Source organism: Leptosomus discolor, chromosome 11, assembly GCF_034619465.1.
Source record: "Leptosomus discolor isolate bLepDis1 chromosome 11, bLepDis1.hap2, whole genome shotgun sequence".
Taxonomy (NCBI): Eukaryota; Metazoa; Chordata; class Aves; order Leptosomiformes; family Leptosomidae; genus Leptosomus; species Leptosomus discolor.
The window spans coordinates 2,995,125-3,014,566 of NC_141401.1; the positions used below are offsets into that span (position 1 = coordinate 2,995,125).

General features: G+C 42.5%; 1 protein-coding gene across 3 annotated transcripts in view; it reads left to right on the plus strand.

Moving 5' to 3' along the window:
- Nucleotides 1-19,442, plus strand: part of MEGF11 (multiple EGF like domains 11) — a 207,708-nt gene that overhangs the window by 133,324 nt on the left and 54,942 nt on the right. For all 3 annotated transcript variants that reach the window (XM_086471922.1, XM_086471923.1, XM_086471924.1), the window contains 3 exons: nt 15,555-15,675; nt 17,287-17,450; nt 17,854-17,956. In XM_086471922.1, the coding sequence (XP_086328048.1) occupies nt 15,555-15,675; nt 17,287-17,450; nt 17,854-17,956 (388 nt within the window). The remainder of the gene's footprint in view (nt 1-15,554; nt 15,676-17,286; nt 17,451-17,853; nt 17,957-19,442) is intronic.

Genomic DNA, 19,442 nt, shown 5'->3' on the forward strand with positions numbered 1-19,442 from the left:
ATATTTCACATCTAGATGACAAAACTCATATTATTTTAAAGAGTTCATCTGTTTATGCTGCAATTTTTTGAAGACCTGTCTGCTTTTATTGAACCTTGCATGCTGGCAAGCAAAGCTAGCACTTCATCACCGAAATGAAAGAATCCGTTTTGACGTTTTTCTATTCCTTGACTATATTGGTAGATCCCATACAAGCCAATCACAGCACAGGAAAGTACAGAACCCGTAGCAGAGATGACCTCTTAGTGGATTTTTCAGCTTTTGGAATGTCGCTTGGATTCCCTAAGACTTTCCAAGAAATATCCCAGTACTGTGCATCTACAGCCTTTTGCATCTTCCATTGACATTGCAGCAAAATTGCATTTAAAAAACACAATAAAATAATACCTTTCAAATGTATCTTTATATAAGTGCTTATGTATATATATTTCTGGCTGAGCTCAGTGGGAATCTGTGCACTTAAGGACTGAAACACAGTCTTAACCTGAGTCTGTAAGTCCGTAATTTTGTCTAGCATGCCAGAGCTTCTCAACGTAATGCTTTCTCTACCACAGGGGTACAAATTGCTTCCGAGGTTTACATGTGCATGCCTGCACATCGGAGTAAAAGTCAGCCCCTGTAACACACAATAAGCAATAGCTTGAGCACTTAGTAAAAATAACTATATTATAGTGCTACAAGCCTCTCCAAAGGCATAGCAAATGTATAACAGACTGTAAGGGATAATCTGTCAGTCTCAGGCCAGTCTTAGTCTGCCCTGTGCCGATGTTATGAGTAGAATGACCAATTTACCCTTCCATAAAAATGAGAAGGACCATAATTTTGTGTTACCTGTAGAGGTTGTAAGGAACTTACAGGTCCGGTCTGTTGAGTATTCCAGCCATGACTTGACTTCCTTCTGGCACATACAGTATCTCTTGTTCCCTGAGGAAAACATACGGGAGAGAAAAAACAATCTTTCCCTCTAAATTAAAACAAAATTGAAGCCTGCTCTCCTGTCCTACACCTTTAAAATTCTGTTGTCTAGAAGAAAAAAAAAAAGTAAATAGAAAGAAGCACCTTATCTTATCTTCAATTGAATTTTCCCTGAAGAACCGAAATCCCAGGTACATCTGGAGGAATTTGAAGAATCATTGCCTGTAGCTGTTTTCTAAACACTCAAGGTTGATAAATACAACTTTATCAGAATATTCCCTCTCTTCTACATATTTGCTTTCATCTTTATTCTAAATGTATCATCCTTCACCGCTTCAGAAGTGAGCAGGAAAAAATGAATGAGACTTCATTGTCTTACAAGCCCCTGGTTCAGTAGTAAAGTTATGTTATAGATTTCACCAAATTCTTAATATAAAAAGTGAGTCTAAGGTTGGAGATAGTGGATCTGTTTGGGGGGCTTTAACTCATTTAAATGATCCGTTTCTCTTTGAGATAATTCCAAAAGCACTTCAGTGGAAGCTCATCTCAGAGCAACAGGGCACCTCATCAAAAGGTTTAAAAAGAAAAGACGAGGGGAAAAAATCTTCAATAGAGCCTGTGTCCTTTTATCCTTGATTTACCGAGCATATCAGTTACCCCCCTTTGTTAAGAGCTCTTTTCATTTATAGGTATAAAATACATTCAGCCATTTTATCAAGATGTTCTTGTTACCAGCCACCAGTATAAATTTTACTTGCTGTAGGTGGGGAAGAGGTTTTCTGGCACAGCAGTTGTCCAATTAACTGGAGTATTACAGGCAACAGAAATAGTTTGCCCAGTCTCATTGCATGAATTACCTAGACGCACAAGGAAGATGCATTTTCTTCTCACTGGCTTCCTATCTGTATTCATAACCCAATGGCTCAAAACCATTGTGAATGGCTGGCAGTAGTGGCAACGGGTACCCAAAAAGGCATCCATACTGTGCAGGTGGGTTTGAGCATAGGCTGTAGCTGGCACTGAGTGAATTATTAAATAACAATAAAAGTAAAACAAGTTTTCCTGTCAAGTAGTGAAGCTAAAAAAGCCTTATTTTCCACAGATTTATGTCCTTAGTCCCCCTGGACTTTCCTACCCCACTGCAGTAACGGTCTCTCTGTCAGGTCTCCTATGACACTTCAGCTAGCAAAGGACACTCAGATGGGCTCAGGAACCTCAAATTCACGTAATCCCATCCCTGCATAGCCAGGCTAGAAGTTCCATACATCACATTCCCTAAAAAAGGGAAGGATTTTGCATAAATAAAGCCTGAACATTAAGTCATGATGTGGAAGAAATTGTCCCCCATGCTCACAGCCTTTGAACTCTTTCCTATTTATTAGTTTTTGCTTTGTTTCCCCTCAATTATTCAGAAGTTCTTAGTCGACTTCATTTTAAGGTGTTTGGGAATATCTGTCTGTAGCCATGATTAGTTCCTCAGCTACCCTTGAAGTAAAGACATAGACAACAGAAAGGCAAAACCAATCCAGAACTATCCCTGGGGATCCAAGAAGCAGCGCAAGAGGGAAGGTCCCTGCTTGGATACAAAGAGAGTAGTGGGACGTAGCTGAACAAACAGCAAAAGACCTGGCAGTTTCAAAGTGTCCTGAACGGGTTTGGGAAGTGCATTTTGTCAAAGTCAGCAAGAAGGAAATGCAGTCTTTTTGATAACAGGTGCCGGTGTGAGCTTTAGGTCTAGGGATAAAGTGAAAGACAGGGATAAAGGAAATTCAACTAAAATCACTTTTAAAAAATGGAAGATGTAACTGTGCCCTGGGAAACTGTGATGGGAAAGGTTAAAGATTGTATTCATGTGGTACTTGAAAAGTAGATAAAGTTGAAAAGGCTAGTAACTGTGAGAGAATCAGTCACAGTAACATCATCAGGTCCTCTATGCTACGACTGCATCCTAGAGCCCCCTTTCCCAGTTCTGGTCCGTGAGGAATGCACTATCCTTCAAACTTGCATTTTCTTGGTGTCTTCTAGTTGGAGATGAGTCTGAAAACTCATCTGACAATTTTTTTTTAAGCTTACAAATTACTTTACAAGTGGATGTGGAACAAGAAGCAGATCTCAAGCAGGCAACAAAAACCACTCTGTTCCATACGGCCTGATTAAGAATGAGCTGGAAAATTGTTTTTGAAATGAAAGAATTGTCATTTTCTAGTTGTACAGAAGACTTTCTGTGGCCTGGGCTGCACTTTGGAAGGTCTGAGTTTATTAACTTAAATCAAAACATCTCATGCCCAATGTTTTGGTACGTTCCTCACATAAATAGAGCAGGTCAGGGATCGTTTGTACATTTTGCATATTCATAGACCTGAAGAAAAATAACTCTGAATTGCATCTTGAGATCCCTTTTCGTTGACGACCTCTGAATTTTCTTACCCACTTCTCTATGCATACAAAAGTACATATTTATGTGCATAAAATAGCTGTACTTTTATTTTTTTGTAGGCCATTGGCTACATTGGTACAAAAGACTATAAAGTTTTGCATCCCAAGGCTACTAGGTCTGATCCAGGCCAGGTCAGTACAGATTGAAAATTATCTTCTCTTGGCTGTGCAGTGGCCTGCATGAAATGACTTTGGTCTCAGTCCAGCTCCCTGTGGATCGCTATGTACAGCACAAACCCCATTTCTATCAGCAGTGCCTGGCAAATTCGCTGGCAGACCGAGCCATTTTACCATTTTACCTTCACAAACCATTGCTTCAGGTCAAGCTTGGTGGAGTGGCTGTGTGATCCGCTTCAAAGTCCCGGCAGGACTTTTTCTGGGGACAAACACCACAGGTACTCAAGAGCTTTTGGAACAGCATCTTTCATAAGCATTGCAAGCCACCCAGATTGTACTGCGTTGTTCTGAAATGGCAGTGCCTTTCTGAAAGCTCAGTCCACTTCTGAGATGGCCCGGCCACACGGAGACGAGGAAACAATGAACAGCACGTGACGCGAAAGAAACTGGACGCGGGCTAAAACCAGTATGTCAATAACAACTCACAAAGGGATTTTTCTGGCTCTGCTGTGTTACAGAAGAGACCCTACATTCAGATCCCAACAGGGAAGATCATTACGGGAGGCCACCTCTGTATTCCCAGGCTTTCAGACTAACCCGCTCCCCTGGTGATTTTTATATCAATGAACCAGGTGCTTGCTGCCTGTTAGGCTGGTTGGTGTTCCTGCCCCAGAGCTCCTGGTGACCAATTAGACCTTTCTGCTGGAGCACCGGCAGCCACAGCGTTTGGGAGCTTGTGTTTTCCTCAACCCTGACGGCGTTCATGTCAGCGCCTGGCTGCATGAGCCGTAATGAAGGGTCTTCTCTCACTTCAGGGCATTTGTTGTATGCTTTTGAGCAGGTGAACTATTGTACTCCAGTATTTAACGAGGTCACTGGATGCACAAGACACAGTGGGGCTCCCTCAGTTGTGGAAACTGCATCCCTTTCTTTGAATTCAATGGAATTTTTTAGACTCTTTTATGAACGCTTCTATTTCATTTTGTTTGCTCACTCTCCTATCAATGTACAAGCTCCAGAAATCGTCTGTGACAGCTCAAATTCTACTTTGTCAGCCCAAGTCTACCTGAACACAGCTGCTGGCTTCGGTAGGATTGTCCCAGATATAAAGGAGTGGAGTTTGCCTCAGTGACTGCCTCTACTAATGAGAACTTATTCACTCACACACAGTGTCTATAACTCAGTAAGAACTGTGAGCGAGTCCTGGGTCTCCTCCTCTTTCTTCTTATATTTACTTTTACTTCTGGGCTATTCTGCAGATTTATTTACCTGAATAACTCCGAAGTTTTTGTAAGTGGGTCCAAAGGAACCAACTTCATATCGAAAGCCTGAATGCCTCTGCCTTTGTTGCTAGCTGATATATTTCCTGTATTTTATCCTTAATTGGTGATGTGGCTATGTCAAATTCCATTTCTGTTCCTCTAGCCTCATTCAGAATCAGTGGAGCTCAATATTCTGTTTAGACTGAGTTATTTGATCTGAATTTTGCAGAGGAATAAACTGCTTGCCAAAAGCAGTGTCTCTTTTCATCTATGAAGCTTCTAAATGTATGTATCTTTATCCACGCTGTCTGTGGATCCATGCATGAGGGTGTTGGTAGCTGACTCTCCTGGTAGTTCAAATTGCAAACCGACTTCACTAAACCACCTAAGTCACAGGTTAGTTTTTCATTTTATTTTCTGTCTAACTATACCGTCAAAGGAGAAGACTTTATCCTTCACAATCAGACATGTATCAATGGAAAATCCTGGTGTGTTTTCTTACGCCAAAGAGAAACTGAAATTTTACCAGATCTTGGACTCCTTTGCTTTAGGTTTTGGGGTTTAGGAAAATCTGTGGAAGTTTGAAGGGGATATCTGTTTATCTGCCTGCGTGTGATTGCCAAGTTATTTATCAGCTTTTCAGGTGGTACATTGCAAACTCCACTAGCTTAAACTTGACATTGAATGTTCTGCTTTGATCCTTTCACATGTGCTCATGCAGCTCAAAACCAAGGTCAGCAGCAGGTGTCAGCATCATCAGCCCCATACCTGCATATTTTCCACCCACATTGCTGCTTCTGTGGCTTCAGTGCTCTTAGCAAGAGACCAGCTGAGGATACCTGCTGCGTACAGCACATTTAACTCCTCCTGGACTCAATCCATCCAGTCTGTGGGAACAAGAGTTCAGGCGTGCACTGAGGTAGTGGGATTGTTTGGCAGCTTCTGGTACAGAAAGATGTAGGTCCCAGTTAGTGACCGCCCTGGTGAGTGCAGACAGTGTCCGTGCTAGGGGAGTTTAGATTTGAGACTATGCTTGGACATTATCCTTAACTGTGTAGTACAGCTGTAGAAGAATTCTAAAAGAAAGTTTGCAAATAATGCAAATGTCAAGTGTAAAAATAGTAGCAAATTTGGGGAAAGGTTTCATGTTACTAAATGACTGGGTGGGTTGGAATTCAGTGTTCAAAAATGCAGAGTAATAGATGATGGGAAAATAATGTTAAGTAAATACATAGAAGGTGACTTCTAATTTAATTCCTACCATTCATGGAACAGATCAGGCAATCAAGTGGATAATTTTCTGAAAAACTCAAATGAGTGCTCAGCACCAGTCAAAAAACAAACAAACCAAAAGCACTGGATAGAATAGTTAGAACGATCAGGAAGAGAACAAAACAGGATGGAAAAAACATTTTTGTGGTATTGTATAAATCCATAATATATCTAAATCTCAAATTACTGCCTACAGTTTGGCTGATTCCTGCTTACAAAGGATATAATGGAAGTAGCGAATGGTGACAAAGATCATCTTTTATATGGAATAGCTTCTATACAAAGAGTGACTCAATAAGCTAGAACTCAGCTCAGAAAACAGATGGCTGAGGAGAGATACGATAGAGATCTATGGAACTGTGGATAGTGCATAGAATATGAACAAGGAATGGTTATTTACTATTTCTAATAACACAGGAACAAGGGGCAACCAATTAAATGATTGCACAGCAGGTTTAAAGACAAAGATAGTGCTTTTCACGGAATGCGTAATTAAATTGTGAAATGGCTCCCATAAAATGAGAATAAGAGAATGGGATGATTTTGCTTAGAAAAGGGGTCACTGAGGGTAAAGGTCTCTTACACTGTGGAGGAAGGGGAAGAAAGAGTGCATGTTTGCGATTTATCACAGTATAAGAATTTTCCCAATTAAAAATCAGGCAGTGGATTTGAAGCAAACAAATAAAGATAATTTTTCTCCTTTGTATTTATAATTAAACTGTGGATCTTCTTGCCAGAGGACATCATAGAGGCTGAAAGTATAAATGATACCTTTTGCAACGTCCTTTCTGCAGAACTGTTCAGACTTGTCAGCCAGAGCCCAAATTTATTATTACAAAGAAGTCAGGAGGCCACAGTTGTTCTACAAGGTAGATCTTGGACTGTGCCACTCAGGCTATGCGAACAGAGCAGAAGCCTTCTCTAATTTCCAGACAAAGGTACTCCCATAGAATAGCTGGTGCAGAATTGTCATAGCCAGCCCTGAATTCTCACTCTGGAGTACACTGCGCTGCACTGAAATGCTTCTCCATCTTTCCAAATGGCTTATGTTTCTGTTAGCCACTGATCTATCCTGCCCAAATCTGGGAAAGAAGATGATGGAACTGCACGTAATGTGTCAAAATCACTCCTTTACCCTAGTGATAACTCCAATTCAGATGCCTCCGTTTAAAAAAGCGGAAGAAAAGAGGGGTTTTTTTGTTTTTTCCAGTAGTATTCACAGACTGCAATTTAGTATTTTGACATACTTAGCCAGCTTCTGTCCCACAGTTTGGACACAAGTAGCTCGCTGAGTACACCATGAAGAGCACGTGGACCAGCTGTGTACTTCTCAGGCATGTAAATACTTTCCACTAACTTGAAATAATGCACATTTTGCCTGGGCTATTTTACCTTTTGGGACTTATAATTGTGATACGGCCATGTTTTTTGGAGCATTTTAGAGTGGCAGCTGCTCAAAGTTGATTATAGTAACAGCAATGAGCCCCACGGATGTTTGACTATAACTTCCCCAGAGTTGTTTAAAATATTCTGAGAGTCGACTCCCTGCCTCACCTGAATAAATTTGAAGTGGCCCTGTTCCAGATTTAAATTGCTTTAACTAAACAGAGGACTTGGTTATCCAGCTGGCCCCGTAATGTGTATTAGAAATCCTCCTGATATAGATGTGATGGACCTGCCTTGATAATATATCTTCCCATTACCTAAATCTAAGCCCATGTATCATAGATGTTTTCGTTTCCACCTGAAATATCTGCTCCATAAACGATCTCCCCAGCTCCACTGTGAACAGAATTAGGAGTTTGGTTTTGTATCTCGCCTTTATGGAGCCAACTGCTGGGGCTGGCCGAGCTCTGCACACCCGTCCGACTTAGCTGAACACTGACCTCCATCGTGTTCTCTGAACTGCGCATGGCTCCGTGGGCTTGTACTCCCTTACAGGTGGCCTGTGGGAGGCTGTCCTCTCAGGTACGATGCGCCGTCTCACCAGATGAAATGTCCCAAGGAATGATGTAGGAGTTGTTTTACCCAGTCTAGATCCAATCTCCTATTTTTAGAGAGGTCCTTCCTGGATAAATGTGTTTTGTGATGTTTTATTAGGCGAAAAGTGCTGACTGTATAAAAAATCTTGTTCAGAGGTTGATGATCTCTTTTTTTTACTCTCCACACTACTTTCCTTGTGAATACATTTAATTATATGATGCTGTATTCATTGCCTCGCTGACACTAAAGTGCTCTGCAGTTAAGGCCTAAATACTAAACCAGGCAGATATTCAAGCGTTGTAAAGTTAGTCTAGATTTTTTTGCCAGCCACAGTGCTGCAGTGATTTACGGGAAGCGGGGGAAGGGTGCTATCTCTTGCCTGCTCTCTTTATTGAATTCTCTTTCTTTTTTTTTTGATGCCCATATTCAGGTGGCTTGGAACAGTAGGAATGGATTTTTTTAATCACAGATAACTGACTGATACTGGGCGTATTTTTAGTGCAAACTGGGAAACTATTCCCTGGTGGCGAGGGGGATTATAGTGTTCACTGACAGAAATCCAGCTCAGGTTTGCTGAGTTTTAGTACACAGAATCCAATTTTTTTTGATGAAAGTTTTATTTGTATTTGTTTTCGCTTGATTTCATGGAGCCGAAAAAGCCTCACAGAGCTAGAATTTGCTGCCTTTATTCATGCAGAGTGCTGCTCCACTTCGTCATCATTTCATTGTGCCAGAGCATTGTTCCTTTTGGATGTATGAAGCATGTTGGAGCTAGGATGCTGGAGGGCAGGAGAGCAGTGAGATTCTGCACACCCTCCACGACAGAAGATGGGGCCTGTCTTGCACACGCAGCGCCTGTCGGTTTGCCCGTGTGGGTTTACTGCACGCGGATCACGCGGTGCATGAGCATGGCAAAACCCCTCTGCTGCCCCCAGCGCAGCCAGTGCAGCTCACCCCCCTCACCTCATTCCCGTGAGTCAGCAGGGCAGGGACATCTCCAGACACCAGATCTCAGGGCCCAAGCCGCGCATTCCCAGTTTGAAAGGATCCTGAGCCAACGTGCGATGCCTGACTCCTTAGGGTGCGCAGATCCTTGCATCCTGCCCAGTAAATCCCCCACCACTGGGATTTACTGTGCTGAAACCCGGGAGCTCTGCGCAGTTAATTCCGGCTCTACCGATGCACACATGGTGTCCAGACTGAAAGGCTGCACAAGTTCTCCAGTTTTAGTAGGTACAAACTACTCTCCAGGTAGCCAAATCCTAATGAAAGGCTTTTCTAAGCTGTGGCTAAAGGCTTCCTGGGTGCGTAGTCAACGGGATGGGGATGGCCCTTTCTGGGAAGATGGCTGATAATCGTTGCTCTGAAGCCCCCACAGCCCTGGGACCATAGGATGAGTACTCCTGGTTTCACAAGAAATACCCCCAAATCTACTGTTGATGTATCTCGGCTCTATTGTGAGGCCACGCGATGGGAAGCAGAAAACGCCAGGTGGTAGAATGAGAGGCTCTAGGGGCCCATCAGGCCAGTAGCAGCCTGTAGCAGGCCAAAGCAAATATATTTGGGTTTATAAAATAGGAATCCATGAAGTTCAGCCAGATTTTGTACAAACAATTTGGAAAATAACAAACCACAGTTAACTTTGTGGTAACTTTTACTCCCCTCACAGTCAGTGCTCCTAACTTTGCTTTTGTGTAACAAAGGCTCTGGCTATAACCAGCAAAATGAAATTAAGTAGTGTTTAATACAGTACTGTAAGTACTAAAAATTAACATTATTTTTAATAATTTTACTTACGACTCTCTTTATAATGATTGAAGTTTCTCTTCTGTTCCTGTGCATGTTTTGCTGAATACTTTTGATCAAACACCAAATTTAAGAATCATTATCAGGCTGACTAATTTTGAACTTGGCATTTACTGTGAAATTTACTGTATGAATTAGCATATTAGCACAAATTCAGAGGTGAAATAAAATGCTGACATCCATTTGTAAATGTTTGTAAATCCTTGTAAGATTATAGGAAGCAAAGCAGTAAGTTCTTCCCACTCCCAAGGGTAGCTGTGCTTGGTCCTTATGGCACGTCCAAGTTTTGCAGTATGCTCAGAGGACTGTGATGCCACCGAGGTGCAGATTGGGGAAGGCTTTGCAGATGGCACTTGGAAGTGCTTTACGATTTAATGAAAGACTTCGGCATTCAGGACTGCCGATGGTTGTGTCTTTGGATGACTCATGAGCTGTAAAGTCACTTTTTAAATACAAGAAAGCATTTTCCTTTCCTTTCCACCTTAACCCATCTTCTCCCATGAAAAGGGCAAAGGGAAAAGGAGACTGAATAAGCTCATGAGTGGTTTCATCGTGCCATTTTAGATGTATATCAAACTCTAGCACAGCTACATCATGTGATGTTACAAAGTGGGTGAAGGAGCATTTGTCAGTTCCTAGTAGCAGTGATTACCTGCAAACTGAACACTTGGCTTGCACGGGGCACAAGATCCTTCCCCAACCTTTTTTCTGCATTTTATCATTAGCACCAATAATAGCGTCTGCAGGGAGTAATTAGTAATGCCCAGAGGGGAAAGGAATTCTGCCAGAGGACATCATTATGTCTGGAAAACTAAAGATGCTGTGTAGTAAGGTCATGAATAAATTGTTCGAGTCTAGGGTGGAGGAGAAGACCGGTAAAAGTACAAACTTTCCTACTGCTGCTAATACGCTTATGAAGAGCACATTAATTTTCACTGGAACACCATTAGGGAAATTAGTTTGTTCTGACAGTTTGTGTTGCTGGATACCATATGTTTACCTTGAGGGAATGTTTGTGGAGAACCACTTTGGGTTAATTGTAAATGTCACAATTAAATAAGTAAATACACAGAACTGTATCTGTGATCTGCACCAGTGCACAGACACTGTGTACCAGCACACTGGTGTGCCACATAATGTGTGTACATATAAATATATACTGTTACGTACTAAATCCATACCAATCAGCTTATCTGGACACACAGACATCAGGCGCAAACAGCTCCTACCTTTTGTCTTCCTGATCTGTTTATCATTACATACATGTGGCACTGCACCGTGCCCTTCTTTCCATTTAATGCGAGCTCTGAGAAGCGAGCGCTGAGCTTCCCTGTTGCTGGTGACAGGTGCTGCACCTCTAATTCATCTGGCAAAAAGAGGCGAGGAGGGGGAGAGGGAGGAAATCAGATACCGTGTTAAAAATCTCAGATTAGTTGGAGTCACATTACAGATTACCTCAGGTTCAAATATGTTGCCTTTCAGTGTTGTCAGTCCCCCCTAATAATCTGCACAGGAGTTGAGGATTTTCAACACCTTGACAGATTAAACCTTAAGAACACTCAAACAAACCTGTCACACAGGTCTTTATCATGCAAACTTGAGGCCAAGTTCAATAACAGCCCTGTTAGTCTTCTGCATTGCAGAGGCCTTGAAAAATTGATTTTCTGTTTTGCCACTGACTTCAGTGGAACCAGGCTTTAGCCCTCCAAGGCACATTTATTCCTGTAGATGGTAGCTACTTCTGAAACTCTTATTTTCACATCCTTAGTCAAACTTTGAGACAGATCAGGTACGGGTGCAGACTTTGCCAGGAGTTGTTGACCGTTGCTGGGTTATTAACGCCTCTTATGGTCTGGGATACCCTTTTTTTCCCTTTGAAAATGCATTTCAGGGATTTAAAGGCCTGATCCAAAATGTACAGGAATAAATACAAATCTTTGTATTGAACACCAGAAAAGAATTTTAGAGGGAGCTGGCTATTGGTTACAGCAGGAATGTATTTTTAACAGAAACAAGAAATCTAATCTTTTAGGGCAACATTAGTCCAGGGAAAACACTTTCTGAAGTGTCCGGGGCTGTTAACACAGCTAACACCCAAGGCAGTGTCTTTAAGCTCTACTAATATTGTACAATAATAATTTTTGTGGAAGAAAATCTTCCCCTCTCCCTGAACAGAAACAAGACATATTATTGACTGCCATCCGGAAAGATGTATGCTCTGGCCCTCGTGAGTCTATTAATATTTGATGCTGATGGATGTGAGCTGGCAGTCTGAGTTATTAATGGAGTTTGGTTCCTTGGACCTAACCCTCAATATGTAGGGGAGAATTAACAATAACAAGAAGTGTATGCCCAAACCTCTCGTGCTAGAAAGGTCTGTCATTTAGTTTCAGCAATAATTAGTATTTCTGAAGTACTTAAAGGTACAGAAAGTTACATAGGTGGTGTTAGCTACATTACTGCCACTGTTCATTTTGACTTCAAGGTGACTTTTTAGGGTGCCAGGAATCACAGATCCTCCACCTGTATCGTTGGTATGTTGGGATACTCCCATCAGAATTGGATTTCAAGGGAAAAAAGGCTCACTCGTGTTAGCCGCTGAGCAGCCGTGTGGAGATGTGGGACACCCTCTCCTTGGCTGCACTGAGGTGCTGCCTCACAGACTGGGGCCTGGGGAGGTGGGATGCAAAGCAGAGGGCAGGAACATGCTACTGTACACAAAGAGTGGGGCGTTTACCGGAGCTGGCCCTGATCCCACACCTCATAAAGGAAGTTTTTCCGTTGGCTGTGTTCAAGACAGGTTGGACCCCTGAAATTAGGAAATAATACATTGGACATATTTCAGGCATATGTTTTGGTAAACTGGGCCTTCTAAGTGAAACTGATGAAGAAAATGAAGCACTTTTGAAAGTTTGTGATGGATCATTCTGACTTGGAAAATGGAGGTGTAGAAGACAAAGTTATTTATAGCTAGATTTCTTAATATAGCTTTAACATTTTCAGCGTATACGTTTGATTGAATTAGCTACTCCTTCCTATCATGTAAACCACATCCAGGCATTTTACTACTCTCATTAACCTCCTGATCTTAATAGAAAAAAGAATAATCAACATAAGGAGCACAGCTGTTGATTAATTTTACTAAATAGGATAGAAATATAAAGTACCATATTGCAAGAGTGAAGATTCAATGCACAACATTTGAAATCAGTTTAATAGAATATGTAACTCATTAACAACTGGATAGATGCATACTGCAGCATTATTCACTTGGGCAGGTGGTGAGAGGGAGGTGGAATTTACATATCTTTAACAGTACCTGAATGCATTTAATTTCATAGGTCATTCTCCCAAATCAAGTTCAAAATGTTAATAACGGGATGTGCATTTATAATTAATAAAATCTTAGAGCCAGTGCTATAGTTCAAGTGCATTTTCCTCTTATGTAATTAAGAAGTTAAGTGCATTTGGCAGTTGTCACTCAGAGAGCTGTGAAGGTCTTGCTTGTCAAACCTGGGGATAGAAATCTCATTAAGCCAGTTATATTTCAGTTAAGATTTGTTTGCAAAGGAAGTGCGTATAAGGTGGAGAAAAGCCAGAATGACCAGCCTCTGTTAGTCCATAAAGTACAGTACATTAGCGTAAATGCCAATACTCGAAGGCATGTTGAATAAAGATGGAAATCGCTGATGTTTAGCTTGTATACAGCACCTTTTCTTCAGGATACCCAAAGTGTCTGTGTCTGACTGCCATCCACACAGAGCAAGTCTACAGAAAACCGGTGAATCTGCACCAGCCTCTTGTGCCCGTGGCCAGGGAGAACTTAGCCCATGGACGAGCTGTTCTGCAGTCACAGAGTCAGCTGAGGAACTGGAAATCTGCTTCCACCTATGGCCCAGATGCTGTTTAGTTAATCTGGTTCCCAAGAGGACATTTTAGCTCCACATCACTCTGTTCTACTTCCCTTTTCAAAGGAATTTTCTTCTACTTCTAGATCAGTAGTTCAAATCCAGATAAGGTCAGTTGTCATAGAAATTATTGGCAGTACCAGCAGTTCTGTGTTGTACATTAAATGAGTTGGGAGTTTCATTCACACAAGATACGGCTTTCTAAGTGGCACTAATTGGCTGTCTAATTGTCACGCACAGGAGAAAGGCAGAGGATTGATTAGGCGTGGAGACTGAATGCCCCTTTGCCACCCCGCTCGGCTCTGGGTTCCTGTAGCTCATTCTGTAGGCATGCTGGCAGGGTAATGAGGGGCAGCACGCTTTGGATTTTCTGGCTGTCAAGACAGCACCTTTTACTGCCAGGCCTTTTCAGGGGAACTTGTTTTACTCCACCAAGGTCAAAGATAGCATCTTTTACAAATACTGCTTTCACTCAAAAATCAGAGACCTGTAGGATTTACTTCGGAGCGGTTCATCTTTTAACCGTTTCTTTTACTTCCCTCTGAAACAAGTTTTTAGTATAAAACAGGATGAGTCATACTGGTGCTAGGCAGAACTGCTACAGCAAGCATATGGGGGTTTATGGTGCTCAGAAATCTGTTCGTATTTCCTTTTACTGTCTCAGTGTCTGATGCTGTGATATACAGGCTCCTAGAGGTACTTGCCATGGCATAGGGAAGCTGACATCTTGTGCATTTATCTCCTGATAAATGGATCCTCCTATCAAACAGTGAAGCCTCTCACCTGCAAAAATACATTTTGACCAGTATCTTTTCCCTTGAGCTATGGTATAGGTCACACTGTGCCATGTAGTTACTATATAACTTTGGAGTAGGATAGCTTTCCCTGACATCGAACTAAATTATTAAAGTTTGACTCACTGAAGAAGTAAATTTAGGAGCTAATTTGTGATGTGGAAGTGAGGGCTACACATAGAAGAAAAAAGGGGGAAAATACCTTGTATATGCTAACATATGTAGACCCAACTATGGGACTCACTAAGTAGGTTTAAAGGAGTTGTGCTCACATTTTAAGTCCCTTGTTCTGTCAGACGAACAGTATTAGTAAGAACTGTGTCTCTCCTTTCAGCCACACGAGCTAATCCGAGCATACAGCGTGCCGTAATTTACTGTTGAAATATTCTGTATTTCTGTAATGTAAGAATTTACTCTCCCTCACTTTCCCCGCACCTAAAGCAGAAAGAGGACAGAGACCGTCTGTTTCTGTGTTCTGCTCTGTGTGCCTCCTCTCTCTGACATACACATCACTCCGTGTTCAACGTTCTTCCCAAAGTCACCATCTCATGCAAATTAATTGAAAACAAATGCAGGTACCAGCTACGCATCAAAAAGGCCTAATGTGCCTGCCATGTAGTTTTCCTCTCTGCCAGTCTGTGGAAGAAGAGCATGTACGAGATCCTTTAGCTTTTTAACAATGCTATTCTTAGAATATATTTTCCAAGAAATGCAGAGCAACCTTTGCACGGTTTCAGACTGTATATTTGGTGATTAGTGTTCCGTAAGTGATGTTTTGCTTAATGATCTAACATCTGTTCTAGGAGGTTTGTTTCTGTAACTTCCCCACCTCCTGCTGAATGAATGCCAGAAACTTGTCCCTTTCCTCCAAGTCAATCAAAGCACTAATTGCATCATAAACATGGGAAGCAGCGGTGACTGCTCAAGTGCTTGAAGATTCAGCAATCAAGTCATGACACTCTGTTCGCTGTTTCGAAAGAGGAAGCCTCCCTGTGCAGAGATGGGAATTTCCTGCAATTCAGATTTCTTTAGCTGACTCTGACTTTTTTTTTGGTTTGCAGGGAGATGACTGCACCATTACCTGCATGGCAGGAACCTACGGAACCAACTGCTCATCAGTTTGTAATTGCAAAAATGATGGTGCGTGTTCCCCTGTGGATGGTCTGTGCTATTGCAAAGAAGGTAAACAAAATTCAGATTTAACAATTGTCTGCAATTTGGCATCAATGCTTCTCCCCTTTTAACACAGCACAGCTGTGCAGTCAGTAGCTCTGCTATTTGCTTGTGGCTGTTGGTAATTCAACAGTCTGCCCCAGTATCCAAACTCAACAGGGGCTTGACTGTATGTTTTGTCTCTGCCCTGAACAGGGGCCAGACTTAACTGCTCTGCTGCAAGAACAGGTCACAGAACTCAGTGCGCTGGCAGAGCCATAGCTCCTCTCCAGAGGAAATGCAAAGCAATCCTCAGACTGTTGGGGTTTTTTCTCTATCACTTTGCTGCCCCATTTCTCCAGAACTCCGAAGCCCCTGTTCTCTCCTCCATGCGTAGGGCGGCACAACCGGGCAAGGGAGCAGAGGCGGCCTCCTGCCTGTCTTTTCTTCAGCCCATCGCCCTGGGCTGTGCCCGGCCATGGCTATCCTCACCAGGCCTGACCCTGACCTGCAGCCTGCCTGCCTGTCTTGACCTTGGACCAGTCTCGCTCCCGTAGGCTTTCCCAGTGGTCTGGGCTCCCAGCCAATCCCAACTGCCAACCCTACGCTTGGGGACTGGGGGGTGGGCCCTGGCCGTCTGCCTTTGCTGCCATCCTCAGCTCCTCGTCCTCCCTGTACCCTGACACTGTGATACCCCAGCCATGTGCAGGTACCCTCTGTCTCCTAGGTCGGCATGGGGTTGCAGGATGTGGCTTTTATCTGGGGAAAGAAGAAGTCTTGCCTGCTTCAAAATCTCTCTGCAAGACTAAACTCTTTTCTTCCCACACATATGTCCATAATTCCCTTACGTGCTTGGTAGTGAACAAAACCTGTGTGTGCAGCAATCACTTGAGGAATCTTGTACTGCTCCATAGCCCAGTGTCTCTTACGTTCATCGTATAGCAGTGCCTTCCCCTAGAACACCGACATGAGCTATGCCTGTATGGCATACATAAGCCCTAAAACAGAAGTGAGGCAAATAACGATAAAATCTGGCATTTCAAACATGAATTAATGGATCACTGTAGAACCCTATTTAATGAGGGCGTATAAACCATGAGTTACTGCTCAACTCCATTACGTACAGCTGCAGTGTAATGAAAGCCATTGTGTGGCTGGTAGTTAAGGTTTGAGCCTTAATGGTTAGAAATGATGGCCTTGGTCTTTTTTTAGGTGTAATAGCTTCTTTATATTAAAGAGCATTCTCAAAAAAAAAAATGAGGTAAGAAACAGGCAGCATCGAATGGGAAGTTTCTTGCATTCTCGCTGATCAGCAGGTCTCCAGCCTGGCAGACAGTACTGCACGCTCTCTTGCTGCCTGACCAGTTCCCAGAGAGGCATCAGACACCTTAATCTGGTGAACAGCCAACACAGTGATACCTGTATCACCCTTCTGTATGTATAGGTGCTGGGAGATGAAGGTGGGAGGTCATAATTAAAGGGTCTGTCTTTGATCCCCAGGTAATCTTAATTTACACCAAGATTGGGAGGAAACCAGTGCTAGAATCAAAGAGCTGTAGTTTGCAAGCTGCCTTCCTTGCTTCTCTACCTTGCTTTTTTCATGAAAACATCCCAAATGCCGTTTCTCTCGTGTTTCTTTAGGGTGGCAAGGAGTGGATTGCTCTATTCCATGTTCAAGTGGGAGCTGGGGTCTTAACTGTAACCAGACATGTTACTGCACAAACGGAGCAGCCTGTAGGCCGGCTGATGGCTTCTGTCTCTGCTCACCTGGATGGCAAGGGGAGTACTGTGACCAGCCATGTCCTGTAAGTACAACTGGGATGGTCTTGCATCTCCTTTAAAAACATAGTCCATGTAGCTCTTCTAAGTGTACAGTAGATCAGTGTCTCACTTTGACTATGATATCTGAAGGAAATAATGTGTAAATAACAGATTGGGGTTCTAGCAGTCACGTAGATGTATTATACTTTGCATTATATTTTATCAGAGCTGTTGCTGTGTCACCTGCATTTTCTTGAACGTATTTTTTTTAAGTGATTCCTCATTTGGTTCTACGCAGAAGTGTTAGGCACCGAGTTGTTTCTGTCTTCTCTGTGTGTTAATTTAAAAAAATGCGACTCAGCATTGAGAGGGACATGATAGATGATTTTGCACATTTTAGAACCAAAAACTGATTACTGAGAGACTTTTTATTTATGTTTTTGGAAGGATGGAACATATGGTCTTAATTGCAGTGAACGTTGTGACTGTAACCATGCAGATGGGTGTGATCCTGTCACCGGTTACTGCTGCTGTCTTGCAGGCTGGACAGGTAAAATCAGCAATTACCTTTCTAAACCTTGGGGGGGGTTGCTGTTTTGGGCTTTTGGGGGGTTTGGGGGGGGCTTGTTTCACTTCGCTATCACATCTGTTATAGCACTGGACTCGTGACTGCAAACTTTTAAATAATAGATTGAGACAAGATCAGCTGAACTTACCCATATTTAAATCAGTCATGATGGTGACAATAATTGGCGTTCATTAAATTTGTATTCAGATTAGCTGAAGATGGCTCCAAACCCGGAGCCAGATGTTAGCTTTCTGTGCAAAGAATCCTCAGGAGGGATGCAGATCATCTGGAAATGCTGCAGAGTTTTTCTCCTTGAATAGCCCTTTCCACGGGGGTGCAGTTGTGGTATGGCGAATCCTGTGACCCCCACACCTGGGGATGCAGATAGGTGTTTTCTGAGTCATTACAGCTACTCCATCATACAAACCCCAGTTTTGTCATAAAATGTCTTTATGCTTTTCCCATTTTCCCATGCTCCTTGTCACACAGAAGCGTAGTCAGAGAGAGCAGATTAACGCTGGTTTGACAAAGAGTTCTCATGATTACACGGAGGCAGAGAAGAATATTCAGTGAAGTCGGAGAGTCCAGGCTGGAGATCTCAGTACAATCAGGCCTGCACTTGACTCCATACTGATATGTCTCTCTGCCGGCTTTTGACAGCTAACAGAACGGCAGCGGGGGGCGAGGGACTGACCCAACCGGTACTTCACACTTAGCTGCCTAAATACTGCTTAATCTCCCTACCTCTCTGTAGAGGCCCTGGAGACACATAAACTTATGTTCTTGCCCATAACTGCAGGACCACCAGTGGCACTGGCAGTCAAAATGCATTTATATTAACAGCAATTCATTTGGAAAATTTCATTGTTTTTCAAACAAGTGTGAGAGGGAAGAATGTATGGAGCAAGGCAGGCTGATCAGGCAGCCAGTATTTGGGAGACTGTCACCTTACCCCTTCATTTATCGTTCAGACCAATGCATGCCTTCTATTTCTGATGGAGAGAACATCACTACAGCAGCTTAGCTCCTAGAAGCATGAAGGAAAAGCAGAGAAATTATACCTAGAATGTACGATGAAAAAAATCTTTTAAGAACTAAATAAAATGCAAAAATAGGAAGTTCTACAGGCTGCTTACAATAAATTTTTTCAAAGATACTGGGCATGCATCCCCGTAAAGGGCATTTTCCCCACAAGAAAATCTGTTTTATAAGCTCACTAATATCCCCTCCTGCAGCTTATGTTCTTCACTCACTGGACTGCATTCATCTTTCTTTGAGCCACTTTACCATCAATATATCCTTCTATCAGGCTTTAAAACTCCGCTGTGCATTATTGGTGATCATCAGAGAAACAGTTGGTAGGCTTTCCTGTAGTCATTGTGAGTTTCTTCAAGGGAGAAAATGGGTTTTAAAAGTACAGTACATTAAAGAGTTATATTTATACACACTTACTCTAAAAGTTTATTAC